This window comes from Bactrocera latifrons, unplaced genomic scaffold (assembly GCF_001853355.1).
Source record: "Bactrocera latifrons isolate USDA-ARS-PBARC rearing strain unplaced genomic scaffold, ASM185335v1 scaffold_0, whole genome shotgun sequence".
NCBI lineage: Eukaryota > Metazoa > Arthropoda > Insecta > Diptera > Tephritidae > Bactrocera > Bactrocera latifrons.
In genome coordinates, this window is record NW_017534406.1 from 5,099,242 (window position 1) to 5,123,812 (window position 24,571).

Here is a 24,571-nt window from a genome sequence, read left to right on the forward strand (position 1 = left end):
ATTATATATTATTTAATTTGTACTTGAATTAATGGTATATTTTAAATAACTATTGTGTATTAGAAATAAAATGAATTTAAAAACTATAAAAAATGACAATTTTTCATTTATTAGACAAATATTTCGCGTAGCAAAAATTTATTCTATAATAATAAGCATAATATTGGAATATGTATTTCTCGAACTCTCTTATATAGAATCTGTCGATTTCCGCTTATGCTAGCGACTTTGCAGTAGATATCTCGAATAATAAGTCACCCATTACACATTATAAGTAGAATAATAATTTTAGATTTTTTAGCCGTCAGCCCTGGCAGCTAGCTAGTGCTTCTTACTCTGTAAGATAATAATTGTCTATTATTTTTCATTTCAAAAATAAAGAAATAATAAATTTCGATTTCATTATATATTTTTTCAAGCAGCTCGAAATATTTCTCATTATCGTGACTTTCAAATATATTTCATGTTCGTTTCCACACGAATACGATTTTCCTTATTTATGTTTACTCCATACCGCTGAAGTGTTATCGAATATTTCGTTTAAACTATACTTACAGACATACCACAATTATTTCATTATCAGCAGAGAAGTCTTCTTCTCTATCGGCGTAGCGGAGAATTACTTTCACAAAATTGCGGTAGTCTTCCACACAGTAATGAACGCAAGATTTGTGTAAACAGCATCGTTCGGTAATCACATAAAATGAAATTTATTGCGCTTGCATCGGTTGTATTTCTTAGTTGCTGTTGTTTTGTTGCAACCTCAGAGATTTTCATTAATAATAATTTAAATAAAAATTCGGGTTTAACGGCCTTAATATTTCGGGTACCTTGTAGAAGATGGCATCCTAGCGGCCGTTGTCTTAGGGTGAGTAAACGAGTTGTTTGTTAATTTAGCTTATGTATTAACCTATTCACGTTTTATGCAGAGCTACAAACGATTTCTTGATGAACCGTTTAACAGAAAATTTATGAACCCGAAGAAGAATAAAGAAGGAAGAAACCCCTAAGCCCATATTTAAATTTCAAGTGTTGACCGTTTGAGCAACTAGAATAAAATGTGTTCATAAGCATACTGAATATAAGAAACAGTTATATATGTGTTCTCCAATTATTTAATCATTTTGTAATGTGTGGTAAGAAAATAGGGAGATTAACTTGTTAGTGAGGCAGAGTATCGAAGAAGATACGAATGAGTTCATCCGCCATCGCGCGCAATATCCGCTATATGTTAGATTTGGATGAGATAAGCGGTTTGCGGGCTTACAATCCAACTTGTGCAAGAATTGAAGACGAACGGCCATCGCACGTTCGGTGAATGGACCCAAGAAGAGATGGCCAACGATTCCGATTTTCAAACGAAAATTTCGTTCTATCACGAAACTCACTTTAAGTTGAATGGACGACCGGCCGAATGGACAAATGGCCGGAACCGGCGTTAATAATAATGTTGTAGTCAGTGGGAAACGCTATAAAGCCATGATTAATAACTTATTTATTAAGTACCTTATCGTAACAGAATAGGATGATGTAGATACAGACGACTTTTGGTTCCAAAAAGATGATTTTACATGCCATACATCCAATGAAAAAACCTATTTATTGAAGAAAATTTTTTGGTGTGCTCATTATCTCGCGTCGTGGGTCTGTAACGTAGTCTCCAGGATCGTGCAAATTACCACCGCCTTAGAAGAAAATATTCGCAACAAAGCCTGTGATCGAAAAGAGGGCCGATCACTAGCTCAAAATCGTGTTTAAAACATAATGACAAACTATTAGTTTGTGATAAATGCCATACGTTTTAGGGCGAAAGGAGGCACAAAAAATTGAATATCGAATGGCATGAATGAACAAAAATTTTTCTGCAGCTTATTAAGTGTAAATATTTTCCGCTTATGGCACATACTTTTCAGTTAATTTTTAGGATGAAAAATTTAAAGTGTTTGACAAAAAATTATGTAAAATATTATTATTTACACAAATGGAAGGTGAAAAAATATCTATAACATTTCTCTTTGACTTCCAAAGTTTCACTTATTTATCTCCAGTAGCTTATGAGAAAATAATTTCACAATTTTATCGTCCTCTTAAGGGGCTATACCAGCGTAACGCATGAAAAATTAGGCGAATTTCGTGATTTTTTTAAAGATAAAGTACGCGATTGAATAGTCAGAACTTCTTTGAACGTAATAAGGCATATTTTCAGTTATATTTTAAGATTTTTTTTTTTACAAAAATGTTGAAAAATAACGGAGTTATGAACTGTCTGCGAAGGTGCCAAAAAAAAAAGTGCCCCAACTGCTGACATGATTCCGGCCGAATGAGTAGCTGAAACAAAAAAATTCAAAAAGTTTATTAAACTTAAAGTTATTTCCTATACAATGGCATACGTTCTCTAAAAAATATAAAAAATTAACTAAAAGTTGTAATTTTGTAAAAAAAAAATCGTTTTTTAGGTGAATAATGGTTGTTAATGCCAAATCGGCACTTTTCAACCAATCAAAAAGTTCGTAGGTCATTGTATAGCAAATGTATTCAACAATACTCAGTTTTAATTTCGATCGGTTAGTTTCTCGTTGAGTTATGGCGCCAGCAATTTTGAAAAATATCGTTTCGAGAAACACGTCTTTAAAGTTTCACTCATATATGATTACATATACCTGCCACTTAATTTTAACCTTCAATAGCTTAAAAAAGTATATAATTTTGACGAATGTTTATATCACGGGGTAAGCGTCTGCTCCCACTCCGAATGCACTGCTAATTTTCAAAATCGGTGATTTTGCGAAATTTCCCTGGACCACTTGACGTGGTTTGACCCAGCAGCTAAACTACAAGCATTTAGTAATTTTTTCACTTACGTACTTTTATTTACAAAATTAAATTTACAGGCAAATATACATCGAATTAAACAAAGTTAATAGTTTCTGAACAGTACGCTAATATTTTCGGTACAAAATTTACACTTTTTTTTCTATATTCTGCATAAGTAGTATTTTAACAAATGAGCCACATGTTTATACAATTGCATAGACTCTTAGTAACTCAAAGCAATAACTTGTAAGTGACGAGTTAAGAGCTTAATATTTGTTTTAAATTTGCTTAAAACGCTGAGTAATATGCTGTACAAAAACGTAAATTAATCGTTTACAAATTAAAAGAAGTAATGAGTAACTAAAAACCACATATGTATTATGTAAATAAAAAAATGCTTAAATATAATTATATATAGGATTTCGTAAATTATTTATGCCAAATAATAATTAACAACATTTATAAAGCAAGAATTTTGACAAGTAATGCGTTTTTGTGAGCAAACACTATCCGTGCTGCAAGTAGGTCGAGCTTTGCGATATGTTTTTTCTTTAAGATTTTTAACCTTAAAAAAATACAATTTAAATAAAGTAGCTATTTAAACACCACAGTCAATTCATGTTTCTTTCATAAGTGTATTCATATATATATATATATATGTATGTATATAAAAAAGGGGGCTAAGTAAGAGTAAAAAGTAAGGAATTTGTATGTACATAAAATACAATAGTTGTGAAGATGTTGTAGTTGTATTGCATTGTTGTAGAAGATTGAGAAAAATACAAGAAGTAATAGCCATTATAAACACTAATAATAATATCAATTATATTTTAGAGCTGAGCGCCTCATAGCAACGCTGCAGGATCAGCCACGCTGGGAGCAGCTGGCGCAACCACAATTTTTTGCACAAGCTTACATGTGAGCTTACGGGCACATGAAAGCTCCGTTGACAAGTTAATTAAATTTTTTGTGAGCTTACGAGCACATGAAAGCTCCCTTGATAAGTTATGTAAATTTTTTTTTTATTTACTTGCTATCACCGCTAAGTTCATTGCGAAAAGATACACTTTCTTAAGAATCTAACATTTCTAGTGTGTGTACTTTTGTAGTAGGCTGGTATTTGACTAAGCTTCAGTTTTATCGTACTTGCCGGTAATTTTAAGTTTATGTAATTGGCGTATGAGCATTTCATGATTCTTTGACGATGCGAAAATATGTAAGTAACAATTTTCTAGACATTACAAGTTTACAATAGTTCTTTTTTAAAAGTTTTTCGTTTATGTTTCTGCTGCCTCGCAATGATTTTTCTCTGATAATAATGGCAATTCCGATTTCAACTAATTTATGAGTTTGCTAAAGCGATTTCTTACTGTGTATGTTTGCATGTATGTAAATGTTGTAAGAGTATTGAACATGGGCAAAGGCAGTTTTTTTTTTTTTTTTGTGATATGAAGACAGCTGTAGCTGCTAGCCGTTGTGCATTTAGATAAGCGCTGTGATAAGCTTGGCCTTGAAGTTGACGAATTTCTCGCTGGTTGCCGCAATGCGCTGGAAATTTAAATAAATTCCGTTTAATATAAGCATTTCCGCTTCATAACTCAATTCATCCGACACTTACCAATATCAAATCTTGTATTAGATTGGCTAAGCCTCTGTTGGCCAGCACAACCAAGCGTGTAACCGGTCCGGGAATACCTTCCGTGTAGCCGTCGGCAGCACGATTCGCATCGCTATCACCATCGGCATCACCGCCGCCGCTCACACTGTTAGCCGCCTCATCGCCGGCTTGAGTTTGAACGCTGCCTGAGAACAACTGTTTGATGGTAACAAATATACGCGTTAGTAGCGTGACAGTTGAGTGAGTGTTTGACCTTTGCTTATGTAGGCATTAGGTCGTTTATAATATTTTGTACTTACGCGTATGATGTCGAAGAGGAAATTTCCCGAACCAGCATTAGGTGCGGCATTGCCAGTGTTGCCGCTTGAACCGCCCGCTACGCCGGCGCCACCGAAGCTCAGGAACCTTTTGAACAAATTACTTTTGAAATTTTTTCATATCGGTTAGTGTGTTTTGTGTTACCAGAATTTCTTTCATGCTTTTCATGTAGATGTATTATGAAGTTTGATGTTTAGACGTTAATTGTACGTGTTCAGCCAATTGGTTTGGTCAAGTGTACACGGTGTTTATATACAGTTAAAATAAAAAATGATAATGGTGAATACAGGAGCTGAACTGGAACCCCCATTTTGAGTTTAAAATTAAATTATGAATAAGCAGGGTATTTTTTTTTATAATTTTCTAGTGGGATAGCTGTCAAACTACATAGCTGTCAAAATGAATACATATGTCCTATTTTTATAATAGTATGTTTTGGCAAAATAATGCAAATTGGAGCAATATTTAGGTACCACGTCATTGTTGACAGTTATAATTTTTAAGTCGTAGATAATTTGGAATATTTGGGCATCAGTATTAACAGCAACAATAAGAATAACTCTTACCAATAGGTGTTACTTCATACTGAGTAGGCCTTTGAGAAGTAAAGTCTTCTCTCGACGAACAAAGACCAAACTCTACAAGTCACTCATTATCCTCGTCCTACTATATGGTGCAGAGGCATGAACGCTGAGAACATCTGATGAGTTGGCGTTATGAGTTTTCGAGATAAAGGTTCTCCCGAAGATTTATGGTCCTTTGCGCATTGGCAATGTCAAATATCGCATTGGATGGAACGACGAGCTGTACGACGATATACGACGACATTGAGACAACAGCTACTAGGTCATTTCGTCGGAATGGATGAAAACGCTCCGGCTCTGAGAGTGATCGACGCAGTAACATCTGGAGAAGCAGAGGAAGAGGTAGACCTCTACTCCGTTGGAAAGACCAGGTAGCGAAGGACCTTCCTACACTTGGAATCTTCAATTGGTGCCAAAGGCGAAAAGAAAAAACAACCGGTGCGCTGTTGTAAACTCGACTATAACCGCGTAAGTGGTGTCTACGCGAATAAAGACCCTTCAGACTTCTTTGCGTTCGGTTAAAGGTGTGGATTGCAAAAAAATCACTATTGGTTCATGTTTTTTTTTTTAATATACAGAAGATTTGGCAGATTTTCTGACCACCATAGGAAACCCGTTAAGTTAAAACATTAGTAGTAAAGAGTATCAATATAAATTTGCCTAAAATTTCTCGTGACGAACATTTGGCAAACGAATGAAATCAAGAAATAGTTTTAACGATTCGTCAACCAGGTGCTATAAATGGTGCTGTAGGACTAAACATACTTGCTAATCTGCTTATGGCAAGATGGGACATTTGGGAAAAAGTGGTCCAAATTGTACCGAGACGATCTACAAATAATAATGTTCATAACTTTATTTTTGTATCACTTAAATCAAAAGCTTCTAACTTTTAAAGAAATATTCTTACTGATAGAAAAGCCATTATTGTTTTCGCATAAATTCGATAACCAGCTTTTTTCTCGAGCGGTTCGAATTGTATATCAAAGTTGTTAGATCAAAGCTGAATTGTGCTCCTTTTAAGAGGAATTTGCTCACGGTCTATAATACTTATTTAGGTCCCACAACATAACAAGCAGTTTGCTCACTTCAAATATTCACCATAAAATAGAGAACTCATAAGACTTACCTCTTGTTACGGTCATCTAAATCGGCTGCGTCCTCATTGGAGTCCAAAGTGAGCTCATCAATGGCCGGCGATTTCGATTCGGTGGGACGTAGGTCATTATTGACAGGCTTCGAACTATCACGGGCTTCGTTGTTGAAACTCAACTGAATGGGCGCATTCGGATCGGTTTTGCTTGGTATCGGCAACTGAGCTGGTGGCGATGATGGTGTTTGCTGTTGTTGTTGTTGGGCAATAGCTTGTGCCGCAGCTTCAGCTTCTTTCACTTGACGTGCCACACGTATTGTCTCCTCAAGTTGTTTATTTATGGCCGATAAATCGATTTGTGTGTCGGTTGCACCATTCTGGTTGTGAGTGACAAACATTTTCAACGACACACCGCAACACCGTGGTTCGAATTGAGTTTAAATTATGTGTTAATTGCAATTTTTTTTTTTTTTTTTGGTAATGGCCAACCCAGTTTAGTTGTTGTTTTTATTTATTTTTTATGTTGTGATTGTATATTTATTGATTGATTGTGGCAAGAAAGTTAGCGTTAAATATTTAACGAAGTGGATATTTGCCGAATGTGGTCGTTTATTTGAATTTATTTGATTTTTCGTGTTCATTATTTTTGTTGGTGTGCGTTTGCGTGTAAGTGTTTTTATTGTAGTATGGAGTTTTTTTTGTTTATCATAGAGAAAGAGTAAAGTGTGATAGGGAGAGCATATGCAAGAGCGCGTTAAAGGATAGTTGTATTAATGTGTGTATGTGTGGCGTATTTTATGTTGTATTTGTTATGAGTGGTGTTTGTCCAGGATACGTCAAAGATATAGCATGGCAAAGAGATTGTGTAGAACACATTATGAAAAGGAGGGTGTGATATTCGATTTAATAAAAGCGTTAGCAAAGTGCAACAGTCATATAGTGCAAAAACGAGCAGGCCAGATGTAGTGTTTTGGAATTGAAGCATACAGTATTTACAGTGAATAAGAAGGATTTGTGAACGGTTTTAAAAGATGCACGTGCATGTGATTTTTTTCATGTTTTTTTTTTTGTCGAAATTTGTAAAAAATTTGCAATTTATAGTTTTTGTAATTTTATTGCAGCATATTTGTTGTTGCCATTTAAAAGTTCCAAATTAAAATGCACAATTTCATTTGAAAATTTTTTATGCGTTCAATTTATGATTTTTTTTTTTTATTTTTTTGGGTGTAGGTGTGTGGGTGTTTGGTGGATTATTTCACAGTTCGAATCATGGTATGCGTAAATATGAAAGTAAATAGAAAGAAAAAGAGAAAAAACAAAAAGCATGAGAATTATGAAATTTCGTTTTAAGCCAATTTATAAAAAAAAAAAAACAATTTCCATAGATGCCTAGCATTTATTGATATATGGAAAAACTACGCCACATATCGTTAACTAAAATGCAAAACAACGTAACATTAGAAGAATCGAAATTGAGTTCGGTTTGAGTTGTCAGTTATAACCGATAAATAACTACTTTATAAGCAATGTCTAACTACTTTATAACCAATATATAACTATTTTATAACCAAAACTCAAATTTTTTTTTCAATATGAGTGGTTTTTATTGTAACGTTTTTTCTTCGCCTGTAAACTTCTCAAAAGCGGTGTTACGTTGATTTGCATTTTAGGTGACGCTTTATATATACGAGTCTATATGACAGTAGATGATGAGCACTAGCTTCAATTAACTCTAAAAGCTGGAGTACACATTAAAGAACGCATAATAAACACGTTTCTTTTTTTTCAATTCCAGCAGCTGTGCTCTTCATAATCTACTGTTATAAAAAATTTCGTGGGCTATATAGCAAAGCGAACTCCTTAACTACACTAAATAAGTCTGTGCTCTACTATTAAATACTTATTTCATATAAAATATTGTATGTGACCAACCCACGATTTTAATGTTTTGCTTTGCAAACTTTTCATAAATGTCTGTAGTGCTGACAAGCCAAACATTTGCTTAAGTATCTTGCCCTTTAAATTATTTCCAAAGCGAATTTGGCAGACCTCATTGCGCTATAACTTTATGCCTGTCATACCTGACTGCTTAGACTGAGTTCACACGGGAAAACTTTTGTCGCTCAAACTGTTTTTTTTTCGTTAGGAAAGCGACGTCATGACGAAGAAGAGAGGGAGTCACTCGTGCTCGTAAAACACGTTATCTATTCATGTTCGCTTGCTGCGCAATCCGGTATTCCTTTTCATTTTGTCATTTAAAATTAATTTTGTCAAATGAATGCTCTTTTCGGAAATTATTATCTACTGTTTTGTATATATTAATAGATAAAGGATAAAAATTACTTAACAGAAAATATTTTTGTGCAACGCGTACATGCAGCATACAAGAAACTGGGAATATGATATGAAAGGGAATGCAACTCGCGTCGCCAGTAACAGGGATAAAGGGATGCCCAACTTATTTCAGTGTGAGAACGCTTCAAAACGAACGTTTTTTTTTTTTTATAAAATTTTCTATTCATGGTCTAATCGGAAAAAAAATAATCTCTGGGAATTTAACATTTATTACTATTATTTATTTATTAAATGAAAAATAATAATACAATTATTATCTTACAGAGTAAGAAGCACTAGCTGCCAGGGCTTACGGCTTTTATTACGATTAAAAACTACTACAAATAGGTAATTTAATAAATGATAAACTATTTAAATATTTAAAAAATCTTAACAAATCCCTCCGTTTACAAATTATTTTGGTAATATTTCAATTTAGCCATCCCTCGTTTCCAATTGCTAAACGTCAAAACCTTCTGAACTTTGACAGTTGATCGAGTTTGACAGTTGTTCGAGTTCAGGAAATTTTGTCATTTAGAAATTGCTCTCTCACTGAGGGATGAGTTGGGCATCTCTTTATCTCTGACAGAAGTTTTCGCGTGTGAACTTACTATACTAAAAAAAGACATAAACATTCAACAATTTTTGGGGGAGCGACAGTGCGAAAGAATGAGACATATGGCGCGAAATAAGAGAGCATTTGCGTGAGAGTGAAAGTAAGGAAAATAAAGTTGTCAGTGTTGCAGTAATTATATGACAATTCAAATGACCGTCTTTAATGTAAGTACTTATAAAATGATTAATGACAATTTACAGCGCACGCTCGAAATATACATACATACAAAGAGAACAAATATAGTAGATGCATCTAGACACACTGAACATATTAATATAAATAAAAAGTTAGTTAAAGTGAATGGTGGAAGAGACATACGAATGAGCATTAAAGACATAGTGGAAGACATGGAAAAGTAAAAGAGAATTATATAAAGTTAAAATAAGTAGCTTTTATTTTTCACACATTTAAATATATCAATTTAGTAATTTCTCGCAGTGTTAGACTGACAGTTGTTGCGTCTGTTGTAGCATCGACTGTCCACATAGTTACAAATGTGATTTTCCATGCGTTTTGCGTGTGTTGATGGTTTGGTGTAAAGTTGTACGCAACTTGATAGTTGTTGTTTTTTTTTATTGTTTTTGTTGTTAACGCGCTTATATTATTTTTTAAAAATGTTTATACTAATTTTATATTGCCAATTTGCTGTCAGTTGTTGCCAATTATTCGTTAACATTCAAATTCAAGAATTTTGCATTTCTATTAACGGTAAAAAAAAAATAAAAGAATTTGAAAAAAAAAACCAATTTTAAAATGCATTCAATTTAAGTATTTTGCTAAGCATATGTTTGCGTTACATAGGCGCGCGCCACTGTCAATTCAATGTCAAATTGACAACTGACGCCTTACATTCATACACCACAGGGTGTACGCGCCCTGCACTTGCAGCACATTTCGTAGATAGTACAGCTATGTAATACTTAAACGCAACCGCCCACTCACATTTCGAGCTGTCAGTAGATGTGGCCACCTCGTTATTCTCATCATCCTCATCTGGCGCAAAGGTTGGCAGCTCAATGGTGACGCGTGTACCGCTGCCGTTACTGGTACTAAGGCTGGAGCCACTACTGCTGCTGCTGCTGCTACTGTTACTACTGTTGCTGCTGCTGCTGCTGTCGTCATCATCATCGTCAAAATCGGCATCGAAATTGGTGCGTGCGCGGTTGGCGGTGTTGCCTTGTACGGCGGTACGCAGCACAGTCGGCCCCAATGTGCGCAATATTTTCGAAATTATACGATTCACTTGATCATCGATTTGCTACAACAACGGCACAGTCAGTGATAGGTCGAATTGGGTTTTATACTTTTTTGATAATTTTGGTAAGAAAGATATGGTCACGTTTTTCATGTGTCAGATAAATAATGCAAATAACATGCTAGGAGCCAACTCTTTTCTGATATGTGGATAGTTAGAGCAAAGAAATAGTTTGTGCAAAATGTGGGTGCAATTATTGTGGATAAACAGTAGGGCAGACAACAAACAATATTAACAAATGTCACAAGTACTGCGTTTCAGATATTTTCATCTCATATTTTCATCCGAGTTAACTAATCTTATTATCAAGAATTTTCTTTTAAAGGATGAAAAACCAAGAAAACTTTTCAAAGTTTGCAGTATAACACATATTTTTACCAAATGAGAACACATATTCAAATTTTGCATTTTTCTAAATATTATATAAATAAACTCTCATGCCTTTTGCTGTCTATTGTACGGCATTGTATGAAGATGAATAATATACATATCGTCGCCTAAAATGTAACAACGTATCATCAAACAAATCGAAATTGAGTTTTTTATTGCTAACGATTTACTACATCATATTACATATATGTAACATTAAATTTGCAGTTTCTGTTGTCAGATATAACTAATATATAACAAATATATAGCCAATATATAACCATTTTATAACCAACTCACAAAATTTTGTTTCAATATGAGTGGCTTCTGTCACATCTTTTTTCCTATGTCTGCCAACTTATATGATGTTACGTTATTTTGCATTTTAGGTGACGATATATTCTACATAGTTTTAATATAACTTCTTGACTTTAGTCACAAGTTAGTTACCACATATTCGGAGGTTATATTACTTAATTACTTAGCGCTGCAATCATATAATTTACAGTATTTGGAAAAGAAGATTTTAAGCAATTATTCGTCAGTTGGAAACCTTTAGTCATATTTTTTTTTTAATTTTTTCTAAATTTAAAGAATGTTGTCATCTTGGGTGTGAGTTTAAATTTGTTTAACTAGAAAATTTGTCTGTAAAAGTATTTGCAATGAGAACCTTTTACCTTTACTTGTAACGAAAAAAGTATAGCAGCGAAAGCTGTCAGCTGTTTGAGTGCTTAGCAGTCAGCTTAGTGCTGAAGCGAGCGAGTCTATGGTATAAGCTAGCGAGTTATGATCTATTGACCACTTTTTTTAACTTGCACTGTAGAAAGTACTTCAAGATTCTGCAGATAGCGTAAGATGCTATTGAAATAATGTACACCTGCTTTTAACGGCTTCTTCAACAAAAGCTCTAGCTGTGGCAAAAATAAATATAGAATCGTATTCTAACTGCCTTAAGGAGCTACGATTCGAAATTGTTTTACTCATAAAAATAATCAAGAGATTGCTTATTCAAATATATTAACTTTTTGCAGCACATACATATGTTAGGGATTATTAGTAAGTCAACTTTACATATATAAGTAAGGTAAATATTTCAATGCAAGGATTCATGGGTCTACAAGACGGTAATGCCTTCAATTCGTGAATAAAACCGGCGCTGATGCCAAATACATAAATGTAAAACACACGCACAAATGAGCTACGATGAGTGCACAGGAACTTTAATGAGAGGACAAACTACAACACCAATTACTCAAGAGCTTTCTAGGGAGCAATAAACGATGAAAATGCGCTGAAGATAACGAACTTCTTCAATAACACGATGACCAACCATACATACATCTTTATATACATATATATGTACATACATATTAATGTATACTTGTATATTTGATTGTATATTGTTGGTGAACCGCAGATGTGGTGAGTATGTTATACGACTACAACGTGGGTAGATAAGAATACGTAACGTACGATATTACAATACGATAAAGCAGCAGCTGAGAGGAAATTGACGATCGTGGTGTACTAGCTACGAGCTACTCATTTATGCAGTGATGCATTTAGTTTGTGGAATGTGTTGTTGTTGATTAGCTGATTTCGTTGTTGAGTTGTTTACTACATTCGCTTTTGTGAAGATGTTGTTGTTGTTGTTGTATATAGATATAAGTTAGCCAATTACATAACGGAAATTTCCAGCATGTGTTCGCATTACTGTTGGCATTTATAGTTGTAGTAGTGATTTAAATTTTGTACTTGTAATAGTTGCTGATAGGTATTTCTTGTTGGTTTTTTTTTAATGTTTCCAATTAATTGACCACCGGTAGAAGTTTTGTAATCTTCGCAGTTGAATTTAACGCCGATGATTGTGTTGAAACTGCTTTTGAAGGCGTTGTTGTGATTGGTATTGTTGTTGTTGTCGTGAATTGTGGTGTATTTAGATTATTGCTATTGGTAATAAGAAGATTTGGTGAATTCAATAAACGATTTATATTGTCGACTAAAGCAACAAGCTGTGATCGATCAACATCAACAGCCAACGGCAACGCATTCGATGAGGATGACGGTTGTTGTGATGTGGCGGGTGATGCTACATCACCCTCAAATCTACCTATATAGGTGGCAGGTATGGTGGGTGGTGGTAATGTTTCGCCACCAATGGTGTTTGTTCTGGGTGGTGTGTTTAAAATGTCGGATATTGATGGAGTATCGGAAGGATATTGTCTGGTTGGAACTGTTTCGGCAGGAGCGGGAGTTGTGGGTGAGGTGTTGGTGTCAAAGGTACTTTCGGTGGATTCTGTGGTTGGACTGACAGTGCTGCTATTTATTTCAGTGGGAATGACATTATTTCTATTTTGACTTTTAGCTCTAGGTATAACAAGTATGGAATCAACAGTTGTTGAGGGTAATGTTGTTGTTGTTGGTGTAAGGATCGTTGGTGTGGGCGTAGGTATGGTAATTGGACTAGTTGCGCTGGCAGTGGTGGTGGTGATTGTACTTGGTAAAGTGGTGGGAGTTTCAACGGGCCGACTGGTAGTTGTGGTCAATTCAGTTGTTGTCGGGGTACTGGTGGTTGCCAGAGTAGTACTTGTGGTTGCCACAGTTGTACTTGTGGTGGTACTAGGTGTTGTTGTTGCGATTGTTGTTGTTGTTGCTGCTGTCGTTGTTGATGTTGATGCTGCAACGCCAGTTGTTGCTTGCACTAAACTCACATTATCTGTAGCAGCTGATGGCGCTTGCGTAGTAGAACCACTCTCTGGTGCAAAAGTTGGCAAGGCAATGCTTACACGCGTGCCACCGTTGCCATTTCCATTGTTCCCAGCACTTGTACTGGCACTATTACCATTCGGTGAACTAACATCGTTGCTGGTGTCATCATCATCATCTTCGAAATCGGCATCGAAATCTGAACGTTCGGTCGTGGGTCGATTGCCGAGCAATGCCGGCAGTAAACTCGGTCCGGCAACGCGTATAACCTGGCCTATAATACGATTAACTATGTCGTCGATTTGCTATAACGGGAAGGTGGAAGAGTGCATAAATTCAGAAAGAACAACAACAAAAACAGTTACTACTTTGTGAGTCGTCTACGATTTGAATTGCGGAAGATGAACGGAATTTGGATACTGGCATGAGTTCGTTGTTATTATTGATCCTGCGTCGATGCGTATGAGAGAGCGCTTTTGTTTGTAAGCCAATTAGGTTAACGTTTCAGAATATATTTTTAAAAACCAATCTATTTTTTATTTTTTGAAATGACAGCTATTTGATGAGAGTTTTTTAGTTCGCTTAGCGGCAAGTAATTAAAGTTATGCAATGGAAAAGATATTTAAATAAAATAATATAATATTAAAAGCAGCTCGTTTTGCTGAGCCAAGATGTCAACGGAGTCGTGTATGCATTTCACTTGGTTGATAGCTCTTTCAATATATTTCTACGATATTTTCAACAAAATGTGTGTATAACATTTTAACTTAATCTGCATCAAAATGCCTACCAAGTCGACTTAAATAACTGTAGTTGGTTGCGTAAAATCAGTAAAACTTGAAAGCAGCTAAGCAAAGCAGTCAAAATTTTAGCAAAATTACATATTTTTTACAAGCTTTAAACAAAAGCGTGCCTTTTCAACATATTTTAAGTGGGTTCTATTGGGATATAAACAAAATTGCTTACAAAACAAAAATACACACAGAAATTGTGCACTTTAACTAATAACACTTAACAAAAATTCTTTAAATTCCAAAAATAATATGGTCTGTATATACTACGGTTACTTGGTATGGTGTGTGTGTGTCAGAGTTGGTGTTGCCAGTATTTTTTTTGGCACTTCCTTAAAGCTAAATTGTTGTATTAATACTTTATGATTATTATCATTTAAGCTTCGTATTTTAGGCCTCCTTTTCAGCACACAATTATTCTTATTCCTATTTCGATCAAGTCTTTCCTTTTTATATTACTCAGATTTTTTCTTTCGTCCAAATTCAGCATCTGGCACAAACACTGTTTCCGGTATTTCATCGGAGTCGTCTTCAGTAGCGGCTCCATCAGCTCCACTTTCATAGTTAAAATCATCGCTATTGACCCCAGTGTCATTCTTATTTGAGCCAGCACCATTGGCATTATTATCATTACCGTCATCATCATCATCATTGAAATCTACCGGAGCAGTATTGTTGGCACGGCGCCCAGCATTCAAGGTTGGATTGAGTACAGTTCCCAGTATTATTGGACCCACTTCTTGTAGTAAACGATTTACAAAACGATTGACCTCTTCATTAATGGTCTGTATGTAGAAGTGAATTATCCATATGAGTTGACAAAAATAAGAATTTGCTTGTCAAATCTTCAAAACTAAAGCAGGAGAGGAGTTGGGGACCTTTTAGGGTAATCTGCCAATTTCGGTAACTTATTCGTAATTCATATTTTATAGTTATTTTGTTCAAGTTTTTGCTTTGTTTCTTTAGTGTTGTGAGTATGTTTATAATTGTCACCATAATATAGTAAGACAGCTAAAGTCGATCCAACTGAACTTTTAACACAAATACCTTCTTTGCACTCCAATGAAAGTTTTTAGTTCGCAGTTAGGGACTTACTATCTTAAGGAAAATACTAAGGAAATCATTTATAAAGTAGTGAGTGAAGGCGGCGTACGTTGACTTATACTTCTGCAGTTCTCTTGCTAAGTTAAGGACTCTATTTACAGTAAATTCGAAGGTGCTGCGGAAGATTATACTGGCTAAACGTGTACAACAAGCGCTTCTTATAAGTACCTGTGACATTTTAGGTTCTGACAGAGTGGTGATACCAGAAAGTACTGTCTATGGATGTATCTAAAATGCAGGCTCGGCTATTTTTGTGACGCGCTCTTTAAGATTGTTCAGATCAGAGTATAGTTCTTCGTCATCAAAAGGAGAGGTATCTCATCCTAGGCTGTTTTGATCCTATCATTGGGAGTGTTTTATACATGGCGCGTCCCAAACCCAGCGAACAACTCTGGGGAGGAATAATTCGTATCACTTTAGCTCACCTTCAACTGATGCTTTTCGGTCTAGTCGTGAGCAGGTGGTATTTTGAACTGAGTAGGCAATAGAAAAGTCTTTCGACAAACAAAGACCAAACTTTACAAGTAGGATCGAATCCACGGGGAGACGGCTACGCTGTCTAGGTCATGTCATCCGAATTGATGAAAAACACTATAGCTTTGAAAGTATTCGACGTAGTATCCACCACTGGAAGCCGAGGAAGAGGAAACCTCCACTCTGTGGGAGATATCAAAGTACCTGGCTACACTTGGAATTTCCAATTGGCGCCAAACAGCGAAAAGAAGGATTGCCGGGCGCGCTTTTGTAAACTCGGCTATAGCCGCATAAGCGGTGTCTACGCTTATAAAGAAGAAGAACTGTAGTTCCTCAAAGCTCAATGAAAAGTTTAGTGGGAATTCTACAGCCATCAACACTCTATGAACAAAAATGTCGGGCTTCTTCAGGGTTGTAATTATTCAGTCAGATAGTAGAGTAAAACTAGTAAAAAATTATTCGATCCCATTTTCTACAGCATCGACCTTTCTTTAATCTTCCTACTACATAGCACAAGGTCTTCAAATCTCGGAGGAGTAGGAGGTTTAGAGAGCTTCTGTTTTACTAAAGCACATTTTGCTCTAATTGGTTTGAATACGATAAGAACAAACAAAGTATCCGTCTAGAATCGAAAGTGTGTGACGAATTATATGCTATTGAATTAAGCGCTTTTATAAATCTGTGATGAGCTCATTCACTTTATCGTAGGACCTTATAATCTTGATATCGCCTTTCATCAAATAATTTGGTACTCTCGATGAAACTACCATTCAACATTTGGTGCCTGATGAGTTCTTGTAAGTGYTATTCGACGGGTTTGTGATGGAACGGGGCATTCGCAGAGAAAGAGGAAATCAGCGCTTTCAGCGCCATCTTCAGCGCAGCCTCTCCAATACGCCAGTGCCACGTTATATAAAACTATTGAAATGAAAAAGTTGTTTTCCAGTAGCGGCTCCTACAAAATATAACTTGAACATTAAAACATCTTCTTTAAACAACATAAGCTCATTTAAAAACCAATCATTTGCTATAAAATTGTAGAGAGTAACGCTACGTAAGATAATTTGTAAATGTTTATGTTATTTTTATGATCGTTGTAATAGTAAACAATAGAGGAACGAAAAAGTGTGAAGTTAGACTTAGTCAGTCTAATGAATGAGCTTCAAATTTAATTTGTAAATATTTCACACGCAGATAAGTCTCTTTGTTTATTTCCTTATTTTGGGTTTTTATCGTGTTTCGAGATGTTACGCAAGTAAAAACCTACTGTATCCTATAGCAGAAAGTTACATACAGGTACTTATAAAATAACAAGAGCACTCTATTTCAGCTGGAAGGGGTGTTCTTTGCATATACGCTTATTCTTGTCAGGTTTAAGCTCACCAGCAAGCACACCTCATTTTATGACACTCTGTCTACTCTTTTCCTTAAACTTATTGAGGAATAAATAGCACAGCAATTTTCACACATCCGATGTTTATATAGGCAACAAGTATACTGTATGTACGTGAAAAATTTAAATAAGATTTTTTTTAGTATGCCAGTGGAAGTGTGAGCAAGTGAAATAACTATTTGTCATTCAAGCGCTAACCAATTGACAAAAGCTGTCGTCACAATTGTCAATATGACAGATACGTCATTGTGGACTGCTAGTTATTGTTGTCGATTATTATTTATTATGCGCAACGGAATGCGTCCGTTTGGCCGCGACTTTACGCAAGTAGACAAAGAATTAGTGAAGGCGATGCTTTGCTTGATTAATCTTTCATGTGTCTTACATACTGTTCTGCCTATACAGTAGTTATATAGATAAAGTTATAGGTACGATAAATAAGTTATGCATGCTTATTAAAATGGTAAAAAAAATGTTGATTTTTCAAAAGTGTTTGATGAGCAAAGTATTTACTTATGTAAGTATTTAAAGATGTCTTTGTAGTTTATGCCACTGAAATATTAAATGAAAGCATCAATATACCTTTGTGATGTCGGGAAACAGTTCACGCAGTAGGCCAATCGTTCGTTTATTTCGTTCAGCAATTATTTGTTCCTGATCTTTGGCGCTAAGTGTCAAAACATCTATTTCCTAGAAGATAAGAGATAAGACGTAAGTTAGAACTTTAATAAAAAATAGAAGCAATTTTATAATAATAATTGTGATCTTATCTCTTTAGCAATCTATATCGTAATAACTTAATAACTTTTATACCTAAGGACATATCTAAGGAGAGAAAGTGAGAAATTTTTTGTCCTTTAAAGCGAGAAATTAAAAAAAGCTTTTCATCACCGATTGCACAAAGTATTTTTTGGATAAGAAACATTTATACGGATAGCTGGAAAATGAACGATGGAGTTGGTGCGGGAATATACTGTCCAGAGTTGGGCATAAGTCAGCTTTTTAAGTTGCCGGACCACTGCAGAATATTTCAAGCTGACATATTTGCTATTGCGAAAGCCGGGAGGCTGTGCTCTAATGCACCTGCAGGCAACTGCAGAGTGAACATCTACGTAGACAGCATTAACCTCGGATCGCTTATCGGCCAGAAGTGTCGAGGGCAATGAAATAGTAGACGAGGTTGCCAAGAATGGTAAGCAAAAACGTAATCAACATTGGGGAACCCATACATTGTCTACACGGTGATATCGATAGCAGCATGGTAAAGCAAATCAAAAACCGATGGAATGAGCTACCTGGGTGCAAAGCTGTAAAAGTCATGTGCAAAACGGTAGATCGAAAGTACAAAAAAATCCAATGGGCACTCGATAGAAAAGATTGTAGCAAGAGTAAAATAGGGCTGACAGATCGAAAAGACTGCCAAAAATGTCTAGAGCAAGGCTTCAGGGAAACAATTGCGTACTCTTGTGCACTTATCCTGCAATGGCATTGCTATGCTGTAAGCATCTGGAGCCCCTACGGTATGATACACTGGAGGAGGTACCGGTAGTGAGGCTGCAGAGTCTGTTAATATTCGCATTGAACGCAGGCACTCTAAACGATGTCTACTTCTCGTAGACCTGGAAACTGAACTCCATCTGTTATCGCATAGTACCAAAGCTGGTGTATGTGTAGCGCATTGACCTACCAGACTAACGTAACATCACCAACAATTTAATGCTGAATTTTCAAGCAAAATCATCTTTATCAAAGAGGAACAATTTCACCTTGACGACGCAGTTGTTTTTGCCGAAATTGGATGATATTGGTGATCAGAATTGACTCTTTAGGTCATCTGATTTAACACCATTAGATCCTTTTATTTCAAATAAAAAATTGTAATCGAAAGACTAAAAACTGTGTTTCCTATTCAAATACAATCTTGAATTTATTTTCATCATTATATCTTCACGAAATTTGCCCATTTGCCTGAATGGCACAAAAATATGTATACAAATTGTTCGAATTGGATCACTATACCAAATTGGTGCCATACAAGCTGACCGTACAAAATAAAGATAATAATTGTTTTTGCTATAAGGTATTACTACTTCGGTGCAGCGGAATAAACGCTTTCTGGTTACTTATTTTTTTTTTTAACATCTGTTGCACTTGATGGTAGCAATCAGTCATTTAAAAGGTCACGATTCTTGGTTAACAGCTTAATTGAATCATTTATGTATAAATATGTATAACGTATATAAATGGAGTTATATCGTATATAAGTGCGACTGCATCAGTTAACTAATCGGTGTATTTCGTGACACACCAATCCAACAGCTTGATGTGTAAACAACAACCTCGGAAAATACCTCTAAGTTGTGGGCAATCAGCTTTCAAGTTCATTGAACAATAATGAGACATTGAGACTCTCCACATTGTTTCACAAAAACAAAGCAATAGACACAATAAAAGTGACGAAAAATTTCTAAATATATGTATATTTACATATATAAAATTGTTGTGTGTGCAGAAGTCACCTTGCAAGGTTTTCTTTTAAAGCAGCATATTGATCAATATATACATACATTATAGCTAATTCTGTTGGAAATATATATTCGTATTATTGTCATTGATAAATCATATCGCACCAATTATAGCGATGTTAGACGCTTATTCACAAAGCCGTTATAGTATTGCCAACTGTGAAAATTAACACATTAACAACTGGCATATGCAACTTTAATTTATAAGATGCATTTGTGGGTAAAATATTGCAAGTTTGCACCGCTGATTAGCGCTAATTGGATTGGCATGTGCTGAGCGCACGAGCTAAAAGAAAATTTCACAATGTCAAATTTACCATTAGTGGTTATTAAAATGTAATCTTGTATAATTTACTATTGGATATATACAGTGAACCGAATACACAACTGAATGTATTGTCAAATATTGTTGAATCAATTCAACGAGGTTATAGTCACCCAACTCGAAAATGATAGTCCGCTTATAAGAGAAGATTGACAAAAAAAGTGTTTTAGGATTTCTCAGCTTAGTTTACAGTCACTTGCTTGAGAAAATTGTTAGAAAAAATTGCAAGTGCGAGGGAGCATTTACTATCGTAAAATCATATTGCGCAAAATAATTTTAATTGAAATTCTGAAGAATTTACGAATAAAATTTTACGAATAAATAATTTGAGTCAATTTAGCCTTATCCGTCTGTCGGTCTCTCTGTTTGTATGTATATATGCGAACTAAACCCTCAGTTTTTGAAATATGATCGGCACATTACACACTTCTTTTCTCCCCGAGAATTTCCTGAATTGTCGGAGCGATGAAAAGAAATTTAATTTGCTCGAAGAAATATTGTCGGCAAGTGAGCCAAGAAACCTGTCACCGGTGTGTTCATGGAGGAAGATCGGTCATGGTGTGGGCTGGACTTTGCTTTGAAGGAAAGACACTCTATTGTGATTCATTTCAACTAAAATAAACGCGGAAATGTATGCTGACTTATTGGATGATCGAATCGAATTTGCGGCACAGATTTGTAGCGATAACAGGACTTCTTAGCAAGATAACGCGGCATTTCAAAGTGCAAAACATATTAAATGAAAGCATAGATCAAAACCCTATTGAGGACCTCTGGTGTATGCTTTCTGCAAGAGTTTTCAGTCGAAACCGCCAAGCAGTTAAAAGAAGCAAAAGTGAAAGAGTGGAATAAGATTAGACAAATTACGATAATTCAAAAATGAAAGCATATTAAATATTAAAATTTTAGTATAATATGAAGAAATTTTTACGCAAATTTTAAATCCTTTTTCGTTCTGTTTTCTTAATGAAAATCGACATTTTTTATTATAAAATGGCGTAAGTTCCAATTGAATTGATTGAACATACGTTAATCAGCATAACTCGTTAAACTGTTTGCGGCTGAATGGCGGAAGTATTTATTCGGCAATTTTAAGATCCAAAATTTTATTTCCTCCATTCAATTCTGGCGGCCATGCAATTATCAGAAAAATTTTTCGTTTCAAAAAATTTGCTTCGCCAATTTGCACACAACAAACAACAGTGATGTGCAATGCATACATATACATATACATGTACATATGTACATGCGTCAAAGCAAGTGTGTTTTACGTCTTGTTAACCATGTCAAAGTGTCATCAATTTTTTGATTTACTAGCAAAATCAATAAAAGTAAATAACGCCATTAATTTTAAGTTTTTCTATGGAGAAAAATTTTTTTTTTTGGTATTCATTTAAAGCGAGCGACTTTGACTTCAGCATTGGCTTTGGAATGCGCATTGATTTTAACGCCGACTCTAATATTTGTCATTAGCGTTACTCCTCAATTTGACGTAGCCGCTGCCGCTGCCAACGTGCGCATGCGTGCATATGTTGATTCATAAATATTTATATGCATGTATGTATGTATGTATGATATCAGTATAGTACCATCATCGTTGACTTTGTTTGCTTAGCGCGCTCATTCCAACAGTAAAGGCAACCAACTCGTCCACCTTAAGTCGGTGAAGGTCACAAAAATTGTTAATGCAACAATTTTTATCGTAAATCCATTTCATTATAATAGCGCTTTCGGCAATCGACATTCGACATGGCATTCAAGTGTGTAGCCAAGCCGCAGTTGTGTGTGCATGTATTGTGCGTGTGGTGTTTTACATATGTATGTATGTAAGTAGATATAAAACTTGTATATGAAACATACATATATATTAATTAATAAACAGTAAATTAATGTTTTTGTATGAGCAAGACTTGCAACATTGTGCGCTGCAGGGTATATTTAACTTTAATATGCCTTTCTTTATCCATTTGTATGTATGTATACAATACGATTCTTATTGTGCTAAATGAAATGCTATAAAAATTAAAATTGGCATGCTTAGCAATTAGTATTGTCTAATTCCTATTAAGCATTCTATAATGGTATTTAGTGAGTAGCGATTATTGAAAATACCCCCTGCTGGGTTGCTCAAGTAAGTAGCGGCGATTATTATACACAATAGGGTTTGTTGTTGTCAACAATTACTACTACAGTTATGTTTATTTGTATATATGTATGTTCATTTGTATGTATATATGTACCTGTGTTTGCTTTTAAGCATTTATGATTGATTTGAAGTCATAACAGTTGAATTATGAATTAGAACTCATTTAATTAGTTCGTCATTGAAAGCAATTTTTTTTTCTGAATTATTAAATAAAACAAAAAAAAAAAAGAACGTTCAAGAGATGTTTTTTCTGCTTGCGAAAAAATATGCAAAATAGTAAAATATGCAAATATTAAAAATGGCCAATAGTTTGCTATTTCATCATGAAAAGACATACGATCCAACAACGCGTCGAAAATATTAAAATTTACTACCGAAATTCGGAGCCGCGTCATCAACTTTAAGAGCGGCGTTTTCAATAAGAGCGCTAGAAAAGTTTTCTTTAAATAAATCAAAAACGATTTGGGATATCAATAAAATTCGTCATTTGAAAGAAAGTATATTCGTACGTACTCCATTGCATTCCGAAAAAATTACGGTTTTGTGCGGTTTATGCGCCAGCGGCGTCGTTGGGCCGTACTTCTTCTGTGATGATTAAGACCGACACTTTACTGTGAATAGGAATCGCTACCGCTCAATGACAATGACAGTCTATGCTTTGACTCTGCGTCAGCGATGCCGGAATGTGAGCATAAAAGGAAGAGGTGTAGTTGGTTGGCAATACCCGCTAAATAAGCATTTAATTTTTAAAGTATTCGGCTAGTTAGATCCTCACAGTTAAAAAAATTTGTCATTAACAGCAACTACAAGGTGTGTTCCAAAGTAAACAGGACTTAAAAAAAAACAGAACAAGCGGTTTTTTCGGCAAAATCAATTTTATTCAAAATAGTCTCCTTTAGCTTCAATACAGCTTTTTGCACGGTCCATAAGCATGTCGAACGAGTATTTTAGCTTGTTGGCCGGTACCATATCAGGGGAATACGGGTAGTGGTTAATGGTTCCAATGTGATTTTTGGTCAAATAACACTGGCCTACAAAAAAAAAATTTTGGTTTGTTGGTTTGGTATAGCTCTGTGTGCATCAGTAGTCGGTATAGTAGGTAGGATGAACCATATTCCCGCTACTAGATGAACTCGCGCTTAGAATATTTTACGAAAACATATGTGATTTGCATTTAAAATTTCGCGATATAATTTTTTTTTGGAATCGGTTAAATTTGAAAGTATTGCTGCTATAAGTAAACGTATGTTCTTCTTAAGTTTATAGCTATGCACGTATAGCGTTCTATAACTATAATAAAGCAACAAGTATTGGTATTAACTTAGTTTACTCATGCCTATTAGTTGTATAAACCCTACAGATAATCACAGAAATTTAGTATTTGCATATATGTATGTATATTTAAGTGCAAACTGGAACTATGAATTATTAATAATATAATATTGACTTCTATTTATACATATGCATTGAAAACTCCGCTCAATTAAACTTAATTGGTGGCATTTACATATGACTTCCAAATTGAATATGAAACCTATTTTAGTTGAGCTATTACATATGCAATTATGCAATATTTGCTGTGAACCTTTATATCTGTTTGTCGGTTAATATACATACATAGCTGTGTTGCGTTGTAAGTTTGAGAAAAACTTTGACTGGTAATTTGGTATAATTCCATTTAATTATTGAACACTAAATCACGCGTAGATCGGAGTCAGTTTCACAGATTGAAACCTAATGAAATTTTTTGTTTTTGTGTGTGCAGATTTTGTTTAATATTTATGTACAACACACAAGCAAAGGCGTCCATTCAAAATGCATATGTATTAGTGGGGGAAAAAAAATAAGTGGAGCAGCTAATGAATTGTATTTCTGTTTGTGTTTTTTTTTTTTTTTTTGTTATTGCTACGGTCTGTAATTGTTGTAGTGGACTTTCAACTATTACGTGTGTGAATATATTTTCTTTGATTTTTAATATGTATGTCTGACATATTTTGTTTGATTGAAGCACAATTATGATTTCACAGGCTTTGTGGTCAGATTTGGCGGCGAAATTGACACAAATTGCAAAATGTGTTTAAACAAGACAATATGAAAGAGAAATTT

General features: G+C 34.9%; 1 protein-coding gene and 1 long non-coding RNA gene across 4 annotated transcripts in view; one reads left to right on the plus strand and one right to left on the minus strand.

The window, feature by feature from the left end:
- Positions 1-425: 425 nt before the first annotated feature.
- LOC108967656 lies at positions 426-1,095 on the plus strand. Its single transcript, XR_001993273.1, has 2 exons — positions 426-868; positions 930-1,095. It is a non-coding gene; the product is annotated as an uncharacterized LOC108967656 (long non-coding RNA).
- Positions 1,096-2,845: 1,750 nt separating this feature from the next.
- Positions 2,846-24,571, minus strand: part of LOC108971963 — a 43,153-nt gene continuing 21,427 nt past the window's right edge. For 2 of the 3 annotated variants that reach the window (XM_018938456.1, XM_018938370.1), the window contains 5 exons: positions 18,052-18,159; positions 6,464-6,804; positions 4,732-4,852; positions 4,433-4,627; positions 2,846-4,362 (listed from right to left, as the gene is read on the minus strand). In XM_018938456.1, the coding sequence (XP_018794001.1) occupies positions 4,297-4,362; positions 4,433-4,627; positions 4,732-4,852; positions 6,464-6,804; positions 18,052-18,159 (831 nt within the window). In that variant the 3' untranslated portion in view covers positions 2,846-4,296. The remainder of the gene's footprint in view (positions 4,363-4,432; positions 4,628-4,731; positions 4,853-6,463; positions 6,805-18,051; positions 18,160-24,571) is intronic. The other variant, XM_018938541.1, reaches the window with a different exon arrangement.